Consider the following 12,494-nt stretch of genomic DNA (forward strand, 5'->3'; position numbering starts at 1 on the left):
CTATTTAATAACAAGAGGATACCCCTTTAAAAGCGAGGTTGTGCTAGCAAAGTTGTCTACTAGTCTGAGCCTTAGACCACATCCACATGTTCAGTATTTGGTCAGTATTTTGGTCAGTGCTTCACCAATTTCAAAACAGCAACTTTCACATTTAAATCGGCCCTCATCTCTGCTAAACAGGTCTATTTCACAACCCTTGTATCTTCTTTATCCCACAATCCCAAACAGTTATTCAACACTTTTAGGCTATGTGCCCACGTTGCATTTATGAAGCAGAAAATTTCTGCTGCATAAATGCAAGTCCTCTCCCGGAAAAACGCATGCGGAATTCCGCACGCGTTTATCGCGCTTTTTTCGCGCGTTTATCACGCGTTTTCCACATGCGGAATTGCCTTGCGTTTTTTATGCATTGGACAAAGGCAATTCCGCTTGCGGAAACGCAAAATTAAATGACATGCTGCGGATTTTTGAACGCGGCATAAACGCTGCGGAAAAATCCGCAGCATGTGCATAGAAGTTGCGGAAACCCATTGGGGATCATGGGGTGCGGGTTACCAAGCATTTTACAAGCGTTTCCGCTGCGGAAATTCCGCATCAAAAACGCTTGTAAAACGCTACGTGGGCACACAGCCTTTGGCTATGTGCCCACGTTGCATTTATGAAGCAGAAAATTTCTGCTGCATAAATGCAAGTCCTCTCCCGGAAAAACGCATGCGGAATTCTACACGCGTTTATCGCGCTTTTTTTGCGCGTTTATCACGCGTTTTCCACATGCGGAATTGCCTTGCGTTTTTTATGCATTGGACAAAGGCAATTCTGCTTGCGGAAACGCAAAATTAAATGACATGCTGCGGATTTTTGAACGCGGCATAAACGCTGCGGAAAAATCCGCAGCATGTGCATAGAAGTTGCGGAAACCCATTGGGGATCATGGGGTGCGGGTTACCAAGCATTTTACAAGCGTTTCCGCTGCGGAAATTCCGCATCAAAAACGCTTGTAAAACGCTACGTGGGCATACAGCCTTAACTCCCTCCTCCTCCCTCCACTGCCTCTTCCACCCTCCCTCATCTCTGCAGAAGACTTCGTCGCACATTTCAACATAAGCTTGACCAAACAAGGTATGTCTTTAATACCCATCCATCATAACCATTATGTATAAAAGACCACTGCTCTTCCCCCATAACTTCCTCCCCACCATCACTGAAGGAGAGCTCACTCATCTCCTATCCAAATGGCACGTCACCACTTGTGCACTTGACCCCATCCCACCTTCTGCCCAAACTCACCACCACACTTATCCCACCACTAACCCATCTCTTCAATCTATCGCTAACTTCTGGTACCTTCCCTTCTGCTTTCAAACATGTCACTATAACACCTATCCTAAAGAAGATCTCCCTCGACCTGACCTCTACATCCAGTTATCGACCCATATCGCTGCTCCCGTTCACCTCCAAACTCCTCGCACAGCATGTTCATGCTGAACTTTCCTCCAATCTCTCATCTAACTCATTCTGTGACAACCTACAATACAGCTTCCATCTCCACCGAAACTGCCAATGACTTATTGCCAAAGCTAACAGATAATTTTCTGTACTCCTCCTTCTAGACCTGTCCTCTGCATTCGACAAGGTCGAACACTCCCTCCTACTACAAATCATCTCTCCCCTTGCTGTCAAAGACCTTGCCCTCTCCTGGATCTCTTCAAACCTCTCCAACCACACATTTAGCGTCTCTCACTCCCACACTACCTCCTCCTCCTGCCCTCTCTCTGTTGGTGTCCCTCAAGGCTCTATTCTGGGACCCTTCCTCTTCACAATCTACACCTTTGGCCTGGGACAACTTATAAAGTCCTACTGCTTCCATTACCATCTGTATGCTGATGACACTCAGCTCTACCTCTCTGGCCAAGACGTCACCTCTCTGCTGTCCAAAATCCCTGAGTGCCTATCAGCCATCTCCTCTTTCTTCTCATCACGCTTCCTAAAGCTCAATGTGGACAAAACTGAACTCATCATTTTTCCTCCATCTCACCTAACCCCCCTATCACTCTCTCCCCTGTAACACAAGTCAACTGCCCTGGAGTAACCCTTGACTCTGCCCTGTCCTTTAAACCGCACATCCAAGCTCTTGCCACCTCCTGCCGCCTCCAACTCAAAAATATTTCCAGAATTCATCCTTTCCTCATCCTTCTATCTACTAAAATGTTAGTGCATGACATCATCTCCTGCCTCGGCTACAGCAATATCCTCCTCTGTGGCCTCTCTGCTAACATTCTCGGACCTCTACAGTCCGTCCTTAACTCTGTGCATGACCAATCCATCTCTCGCCTCGCTACTTCTCTGCAAATCCCTTCATTGGCTACCAATCACCAATGTATCCAGCTCCATAATCTGTCCCCTCCATATATCTCCAAACTAATCTCCTGTTACCTTGCAACATGTAATCTCTCAAGACCTTCCTCTCTCCTCCACACTTATATGTTCCTCACCCAATCGCCTCCAAGACTTCTCCCAAGTATACCCCATCCTCTGGGAGAAAGTTTACAGATTGCAATAACCCCCTGCCTCCTGACCACCACCGGAGCTGCTGCAACCCCCCAACCTAATGTCTCCACCCCATTATCCAGTAGACTGTTAGGCTGTGTGCCCATGTAGCATTTTTCAAGCGTATATGCTGCGGAATTTCCGCAGCGTAAACGCTTGAAAAACGCATGTAGATCCGCACCCCATGGTCCCCAATGGGATTCCGCAACTTCTATGCACATGCTGCGGATTTTTCCGCAGCGTTAATGCCGCGTTCAAAAATCCGCAGCATGTCATTTAATTTTGCGTTTCCGCAAGCGGAATTGCCTTTGTCCAATGCATAAAAAACGCAAGGCAATTCTGCATGTGGAAAACACGTGATAAACGCGCGAAAAATGCGCGATAAACGCGTGCGGAATTCCGCATGCGTTTTTCCGGGAGAGGACTTGCATTTATGCAGCAGAAATTTTCTGCTTCATAAATGCAACGTGGGCACATAGCCTTAGTCCACAAGGGCAGGGCCCTCTCCCCCTCTGTGCCTGCCTGTCAAAGTCAGTTTGTTCACTGTAATTTATATTTCTATTTTGGATGTAACCTCTGCTCATGTACAGCACCATGGAATCAATGGTGCTCTAAAAAGAAATAATATTTTACCTCAGTATTTGTAAGCCAAAACCAGGAGTGGGTGATAAATGCAGAAGTGGTGACGTGTTTCTCTTATACTTTTCCTCTGATTGTTCCACTCCTGGTTTTGGCTTACAAATACTGAGGTAAAAAACTGACCAAATACTGAACGTGTGAACATGGCCTAAAGCAAACACAGGCACGTTTCTTTACTCAGAGCCCCATCTTCTATCTAGGTATTTCATGTGCTGACAAAAAAAATCAACTGGGCCTTGTTTCTGTTCTTTGTCGTATTTCAATAAAGTTTAGTGAAAAAAAAACAAAAACCGCCGCAGACTACAATTCCCGACATGCCGCCTCTGACGTCACCTAGTAAAAAGCGGAAAAAGAAAAAAAACACGACGTAAAAAGCCACGCCCTCCAGCGCCAAACTCCGCCCACAGTGAATCAGGATACGCGCCGGCAGTTCTCGTAAGTGAGTCGCTTCCTCCTGATAGAGCAGCGCCTCAGTGACAGGCCCGCCCGTACCGCTCCGCCCGCAGCAGCCCGCCGTCCTGTCTTACCTGCCGCTCTCCAGCTGAACTGCTCCATGGCCCTGAAGAGGATACAGAAAGTAAGTGCGACTGGGGGGGGGGAAACAATGGAGGCCGCCTGTGCTGCTGCTCTGTCATCTCCATCCATCTCCAGGCGTGCACCTCGCTGCTGTAGCGCCCCCTTGTGGTGGAGTATTGGAAATACTACCCTCCATCACGTCATTTGTTTGCAGGCCCCTGTGATGACGTCACTGCTGTGATCCAGCTCCTATATATCTATCTGGGGGGGGAGTACTAATAACTGTGGTAACCATCATTTCTGCTGCGTCTGAACATTGTAAATCTGTCTGCTCCCTCAGGACATTTATTTTGTCCTCGGTCCTCTATTGGACATCCGCTGAGCGGTTCCTACATGACGTGATCCAGGTAACACACTCCAGGTCTGTCCAAATTCTACCCCAGTCATGTATGGTCACTCAACGTGGTTTAGATCGGGAGGACTCGGCAGTGCTGGTGTCATATGATTTGGCATAAAGTTGGGGCTACGTGGCCACTATGTCCACCACAGGCCTGAGATCGCTGTGTGCCACTGCTACAAGGTGCAAAGTCGCACACCAAGTCAGCAGCAGGTGGATTTTTTGTTGCAACACTTTGTGGGTCTCGCATTTGGTGAACTTATAGGTAACGTCCACGTGGGCCGTAAATTGAGTGCAAAACATCCGATATGGCTCTGTGGCAAAATCTGTATGAGTTTCATGCTGATTTGTTATGGCTTTTGCTGCTGATTTCACTCTTTACATTGGAAAATGTAAAAACCAGAGGGAATGGACCTCAGGTCGGTTCCTGCATGGAAGTCGCGCTTTATTTATCTTTTTTTATGCTGCATATAGATTTGTTAAAACATCTTCCACCTCGGTGAAACGTACTTGGTCACTTGTACTGGAGGAGAATATATGGCAAAATCCTCACAAGATCCTGAACAAGGAGGTAGAGATCAGCCAGCTCGTAAAATAGAAGGAATTAAGTAATTTGCCAATTATTTGCTTTATACCACAAATTATAGGTGAAACCTAGTACATTTAAGGGGTATCCCGGCCTATATAAATGATAACCTATTCACTGGAGGGACGCTGATTGTTAGATCCACGTAGGTCCAACCACTGGGACCCACGTCAAGTGACCGGCCTGGAATGATATATTGCTGGTTAAATTAAGACGTATGCACATGTGAGGTTACAGTGAAGAAAAGACACGGTTTAGTTGTAGAAAAGGGTATTGCAAATAATGATGTCACAAAATGGAAATAATAAAGTTATTCCGTATCCCATGGATAAAGAATAACTTTCAAACTTGAGACCACCCCTTTAATAGCTCCAGGGCAGTTTAATACAACAAAAAAGCCTATACTCTCCTTACAGTCCCGAGCCACTGCTCCATGCTGTACTGTACCCCCCGACCTCAGCACCTGGCGGGGGGCGCCACGTGGCCTCTGATGGGCTGTAGCCCTGACATTCCCTCCCAGCCGACGTCCTTCTGTCAGATGAATACGATGGCTGCAGCATTCATGTGACTCCCTCTGCCTAATGGTGATATTGGGGGACAGTGCGGAGGAGCGTCACGCTGTGTCAATTAAAGTTTTAATGGAGAAACCCTTTAATGTGGACTGGCCACCTAATAGTTACACACAGCTATATTACAGCATGTTGCCAAATACAGTAGGCGGCACTCACATTGCTGACACAGACCTATAACGTTGGTACTGCGTCAACGCCAAAGTAATAAAACTATTTTATCGTTGTCATTTTCTATGATGCAATGGAATAAAGTATAGCAGTACACATGGGATGGAAGCAATAGGCCATTAGTCACACGATTCCTACATAAGTATTTCTGGTGCCACAACCAGTAGTGAATACAGTGCAGAAGCCGGTGAGCCAGGCCCTCACTCCTGCTGGTATCTGTTGTGTTATTCTGTAATGTCTTATTGTCTGTACAAGTCCCCTCTGAATTGTAAAGTGCTGCAGAATATGTTGGTGCTATAGAAATAAAAATTATTATAAGTAGTTCATGCCACAAAACTATAGTGTTATACGTGGCTCAGCTGGAACTTATATAGAATTGTGACATTACTGCGATAACATACAACAGTGCAAAACTGGAAAAAAAAAAAACAGAATAACCAACCTATGATGGGAGATCAGTGACTGTCCACCTCAGTGTGCATTTTGGCTGTCAAGCCTTCGTCTTGGGGATGCTACTTGGTTTAAAAAAAAAAAAAAAAAATTAAAATGTCACCTTGCTTAGCTTTGAGATTACCCGATACCCCTGCACTGAGCCCACCAGTGACTTTCTAAAGCTTTACCTCCTGATTATGTGGGTTGATAAAAACAGACATGAGCTTTTTATGGACAGTGTCCATAGTTTGGCTTTTCTTTTGTAATTTGGGGTTTGTTGGATGCCACTGTATACATCACGTGTCCATAAACCCAACTTTAGCCAACAGAGACCTTTTATTTTTTCCAACAAGATTTTAAAAACCCACATAGTGCTCTGCGCAGTATAATGGGCCCCACATGCACAGCTCTGCTATGTCAGTTTACAGTGATATAGCAGAGCTGTCAGTGTGTTCAGTGCACAGCAGTGTGATGATTTCTTTGCTGTGTTCTGAACATTGCGGTGATCTTCAGCCTTGCATTGTACTGTTGATGTCAGAATGCAATCACCACTCCCCGCCGCGATACACACCTCATCCATGACCTCTGCTCACTGCATCTCCTGTCGTCGCTCCCTGCCCGGTAGCTCCTGTTGCCGCTTGGCTCGTGCGGAGTGGTGACACGGGGAAAGTGTAGCCTGGAGCATACACTGCGGGCTTCACAAAAATGGTACTGATCTCATCCCACAACTGTGACCTGGACAGCCCAGGTCACAGCAGAAGGCAGCCACAATACATGAGACGTGGTTACAGTGACCACAGACTTCTATGTACAGGGGCTGCTGTATTTGAGGTGGTTAAGTGTAGTTACGCAAAAGCAAATGCACTGCTCAAAAAAAATAAAGGGAGCACTCAAATAACACATCCTAGATCTGAAAGAATGAAATATTCTCATTGAATACTTTGTTCTGTACAAAGTTGAATGTGCTGACAACAAAATCATCAATGGAAATCAAATTTATTAACCAATGGAGGCCTGGATTTGGAGTCGCCCCCAAAATTAAAGTGGAAAAAAACACGACGGGCTGATCCAACTTTGATGTAATGTCCTTAAAACAAGTCAAAATGAGGCTCAGTATTGTGTGTGTGGCCTCCATGTGCCTGTATGACCTCCCTACAACGCCTGGGCATGCTCCTGATGAGGTTGCGGATGGTCTCTTGTGGGAACTCCTCCCAGACCTGGACTAAAGCATCCACCAACTCCTGGACAGTCTGTGGTGCAACATGACGTTGGTGGATGGAGTGAGACATGATGTCCCAGATGTGCTCAATCTGATTCAGGTCTGGGGAATGGGCGGGCCAGACCATAGCTTCAATGCCTTCATCTTGCAGGAACTGCTGACACACTCCAGCCACATGAGGTCTGGCATTGTCCTGCATTAGGGGGAATCCAGGGCCAACCGCACCAGCATATGATCTCACAAGGGGTCTGAGGATCTCATCTTGGTACTTAATGGCAGTCAGGCTACCTCTGGCGAGCACATGGAGGGCTGTGCGGCCCTACACAGAAATGCCACCCCACACCATTACTGACCCACTGCCAAACCGGTCATGCTGAAGGATGTTGCAGGCAGCAGATAGCTCTCCACAGCGTCTCCAGACTCTGTCACGTCTGTCACATGTGCTCAATGTGAACCTGCTTTTATCTGTGAAGAGCACAGTGCGCCAGTGGTGATTTTGCCAATCCTGGTGTTTTGTGGCAAATGCAAAGCGTCCTGCACTGTGTTGGGCTGTGAGCATCTGTGGACGTTGGGCCCTCATGGAGTCGGTTTTAAACTGTTTGTGCAGACACATGCACATTTGTGGCCTGCTGGAGGTCATTTTGAAGGGCTCTGGCAGTGCTCATCCTGTTCCTCCTTACACAAAGGCGGAGGTAGCGGTTGTTGCCCTCCTACGGCCCCTCCACATCTCCTGGTGTACTGGCCTGTCTCCTGGTAGCACCTCCAGCCTCTGGACACTGTGCTGACAGACTCAGCAAACCTTCTTGCCACAGTTCGCATTGATGTGCCATCCTGGATGAGCTGCACTACTTGAGCAACTTCTGTGGGTTGTAGAGTCCGTCTCATTCTACCACGAGTGTGAAAGCACAACCAACATTCAAAAGTGACCAAAACATCAGCCAGAAAGCATTGGTACTGAGATGTGGTCTGTGGTCCCCACCTGCAGAACCACTCCTTTATTGAGGGTGGATTGATAATTGCCAATAATTTCCATCTATTGTCTATTCCATTTGCACAACAGCATGTGAAATTGATGGTCAATCAGTGTTGCTTCCTAAGTGGACAGTTTGATTTCACAGAAGTCTGATTTACTTAGAGTTATATTCTGTTGTTTAAGTGTTCCCTTTATTTTTTTGAGCAGTGTACAAGTGGCAGCAGCCCCCAGTGGTTAAATATAAAAACAGTGAATTTAATTATGTATTAAAAATAATGGATTATATAATCCAATTATTAAAATAACGGTCACAGCACCTTCCATTTAAGCTAAGTCACATGTCACTACTTTGAGGCTTCGAGGTGAAGTCAAAAGGCTACAAATAAAATGGAGTGGGGGGACAAAGCTTCAGAACTGCAAGATTTGGTGTGACTGTCTCCTTGGACCACATGCAATTTTTCTGCTATAGATCTAACTGCTATTCTGTGATGTTCCCCAATCTAAATCTGCATCAGGTCATGTCATATAAGGGTGTTTACAAGAATCTCATCCAAATGTATTGTACAGTAATAAACTGCAGAATCTGCACCAGAATCTTTTACATCTGAACTTGGCCTAATCACGTCAGCTGTGTAGGGAGTAGTGTCTTCTTTATTACTGACTGCTAGTCTACACAGTATATAGTCTAGTCTATATCTGCCAGAGCTGCTCTGATGACTCCATTCATTGCCTGTGATTCACTGTCATGAGTAACCCCTGACTGGCCAGGAATCTGCCCCGAGTCATCAGTCTGTAGATATGCAGGTTATTATGTTGGATCATCACCACCTTGGAAAGAGAAGGCCGTTCCCTGGTTGAAGGGTTTTCGGAATTTATTGAACAGCTTGTGAGTCAATGAGCCGTGAGGAACGTTCTTGAGCTGGAGGTAGGGATGTGAGGTGAGGAGGACTCTTCAGACTCCTTTGTTTTGAAAGCAGCAGTTTTTGGAAAGGCGCAGCATCTGTGACCTTACCTGGTAACAGGGATCCTTGCTGTACACAACTGTCATAAAGCGCCCACTGACTATTGTGGGGTCATCCTGGACTAGTGAATGGTTCAATTTAAAAGAAACAAAGAAGCCTTGGTTCAGGGTCTCGAGGGATGGCCATACTGCAGCATCCTAAGACCCTAAAGTTGTGTGACTCCACCACAATTTATTAACTGTGCTCTAGTATAGTCTAATTACAAAATAATTAGTACATTAGGGGTGAGCAATTGGACTAATTCAGAAGCCAAATTATCTTTTTTTTGTTTTTGCAGGAACAGCACTTAAAAGGGATTGTCAAAGTTATGGATGTTTTTAAAACCATAGAGGTATAATGATTTTCCAGTACCCCCATGGATTCAAAGCAGGTAGCTCCAAAAGTGATGTATGCTCCATTCAGAAGTCAACAGGGCAGTAAGCCTGTGATTAGCTGCAGTGGTCAGGTGACAAGAAGAGGGCGTCATCAGAGACTCCTCTACTGATACGTTCTTCTAGGTCCCTGACCACTGCAGCAACCTTAGCCGTTCTGTTGCCTCCCTAAATGCTGGAGCGATGTGCGCTGGGCTCACGGGGCATGATGGAGGGTGACTGTCTCCTCTTATTGTTTTACAAAACATTAAAAAAAAAAAAAATTTGAGCACGATTAGATCTTGTTTTTTTTTTCCCTCCAGTCTGGCAGTGTAGGTATTATAAGCTACATGATTATTATTATACAATGCTACTGTAAGCAGGGCTGTGGAGTCGGAGGATTGGCTTACTGACTCCACAGCCCTGACCGTAAAGCCCCCGTCTCACATAGCGATATCGCTAGCGATATCGCTGCTGAGTCACGGTTTTGGTGACTCACCAGCGACCTCACCAGCGATGTCGCTGTGTGTGACACTTTGCAACGATCAGGCCCCTGCTGTGAGGTCGCTGATCGTTGCAAAGTGTCCTGGACCATTTTTTGGTCGTTGGCCTCCCGCTGGCCAGCACACATCGCTGTGTGTGACCAGCGGGACCAACGATCTGGCTGGTAACTATGGTAAACATCGGGTTACTAGGGGCACGCGCGCACTTAGTAACCTGCTGTTTACCATGGATACCACTCTGCTACGGTGCACGGAGGCTCCCGCGCACCGTAGCAGAGTGGTATCCATGGTAAACAGCGGGTTACTAGGGGCACACGCGCACTTAGTAACCCGATGTTTACCATAGTTACCAGCCTGCTCCTGCTTGCAGCAGGCTGGTAACGGGAGCAGGACATCGTGGAACGATTCTTTCCACGATATCGCTGCTCCCCTCATCGCTGGTGAGCCTGCCTGTTTGACAGCTCACCAGCGATGTATTAGCGATGCAGCAACGATCCCTGACAGGTCGTATCGTTGTCGGGATCGCTGCTGCATCGCTTAGTGTGACGGGGCCCGGGGGATAGTCAACTATATGGAAGATAAAATGATCTTTTAAGGCTTATACTATATTTGTGTATTACACTTTCTGCACCTTGTCTGTTTCTCAAACAGCATGAACCACTGATAAATTTGGCGCAATTTAAGACTGTGAAGTCCAAGTTTATACCAGTCGTGGAGTCATAGTCCATTTTGGTGAAGTTGGACTGTGTATAAAATGGAACGACTCCTAAAATATATAATAAATTGGTTTCATTAGTACAATGCAGGATGTGCTGTAAATGTTTTCAGAAGAATTTGGGAAAGTTATGAAATGTCTGTTCTGTTCCTGATTTAAGGATCTCTGCTTTTAGTTGAGATGAATCTGTGCTGCACTTTATGTACACGCTCAGTAGTGAGGCCGTGCTGTGGAGTCTGAGTCGGTTGCTTGGCTTACTGACCCCACAGCCCTGGTTTATACTGTTTAAAAATGAGAAAGTATTGCTAAATATGCCCCATTATATGATTGCGGGCTGTCCATCTAATGTCTGCGGCTGTGACCCAACTCTTCCCAAATGACAAAAAGAAGGGTTGATCTTTCTATATTTCAACATGAAATTCTCCTATTCTCAAAGGAGATGAACCTCCGCGACAGGCATTACTTCCCTCTACCCTTTAAGAACTTGCGCTCACGCTCTGAGCGTGCATAGATATAGGCAAGTTGGGAAGCTTTAGCTGTTGAACACCCTTCGGGCCAGCAGTGTTGTAAAGTATATCCACCTCTTCCCCCTTTTTTAACCTTGAATGATTTTCTAATAGAAACCAGTGGTATCAGTTTCGCGGGAAGGGGTTCCATTGTTAGACCACCACCAGTTACATGTTTAGGCTGTGTTCACACGTTGCGTTTTTGCTGTTTTTTTTTCCACAGACAAAACCTGCTCTCTTGGCAGTAAAGCAATGCTGTTTTTGTCAGGGTACATTCGTCTCTTGCACATGCTGATAGTTTTGTGCATAAAAAATAACCTGAGATTCAACTTCCTCCAGGTTTTGCCATGAAAAACGCAGCAAAACCTGATGTCTGCATTTTTTCTGCTTTTTCACGGCGTCTTTGCACTACACATTGCTTTCTATGGTGAAAAGCGCTGCATTTTGCAGAAACGCAGCTCTTGGACAAAACAGTAAAAAAAAACAAACAAACTAAGGTGTGTGCATGAGGCTTCTGAAATCTCAGACTTGCTGGTACTGTAAAACGCAGCTGAAAATTTGCATAAAAGCTGAAGAAATGCAACGCATGAACATAGCCTTAATATACTTAACGTATTTTTCGGACTAGAAGACGCACTGGACCATAAGACGCACCTGGGTTTTAGAGGAGGAAAATAGGGGAAAAAAATTTAAGCAAAAAATGTGGTCATGATGCCCTATTAAGGGGGAGAGGGTCTGCTGCTGACACTGTTATAGGGGTAATATTCCCTAATTTTGTTCTGGCAGCCCCTCATCCTGGCATGCCTGGCAGCCCCTCATCCTGGCATGCCTGGCAGCCCCTCATCCTGGCATGCCTGGCAGCCCCTCATCCTGGCATGCCTGGCAGCCCCATCTCCATTACACAAAAAAATAAACACTCCTACTCACCTTTCATCTTCTCTCCTCCAGCGCTGTGTCTTCCTCTGCAGCCAGCACAGAACTCCCTGTGTGAGCCGCGCATGACGTAACTGACATGCGCACTCACACAGGGAGATGCTGTGCCGGAAGAGTCACTGCTCCTCACGCCATGACTGTGTGCGTGGGGAGCGGTGTCTGCACGCTCCTTGATAGCGGCTGCACACTGGAGCCGCAGGGTGGCTCCTGCTGCCGGGCAGTTGCGTGTGCCCGCTATTAAAGAGCATGAATATTCACCCCCTCTCCACTCCCATGGGCATGGAGAGGGGGTGAATATTCATGCTCTTTATTAGCGGGCACAAATGACTGCCTAGCGCTGCAGGATCCGCGCTGCAGCTACACTTTACCGTGATTAAGGACAATGAATATTCAGTGCTCCCCACGCCCATAGGCAT

At 46.4% G+C, this 12,494-nt stretch overlaps 1 protein-coding gene across 1 annotated transcript in view; it reads left to right on the forward strand.

Annotated features, from left to right (window-relative positions):
• Positions 1-3,547: 3,547 nt before the first annotated feature.
• The window catches only part of UBE2D1 (ubiquitin conjugating enzyme E2 D1), a 32,878-nt gene continuing 23,931 nt past the window's right edge, over positions 3,548-12,494 (forward strand). Inside the window, exon 1 of the mRNA XM_073685485.1 lies at positions 3,548-3,763. Coding sequence (XP_073541586.1) covers positions 3,740-3,763 — 24 coding nt within the window. The 5' untranslated portion in view covers positions 3,548-3,739. The remainder of the gene's footprint in view (positions 3,764-12,494) is intronic.

The sequence above is a fragment of the Phyllobates terribilis genome, unplaced genomic scaffold (assembly GCF_046119375.1).
Source record: "Phyllobates terribilis strain yellow unplaced genomic scaffold, ASM4611937v1 Scaffold_5__5_contigs__length_657084704, whole genome shotgun sequence".
Lineage (NCBI taxonomy): Eukaryota > Metazoa > Chordata > Amphibia > Anura > Dendrobatidae > Phyllobates > Phyllobates terribilis.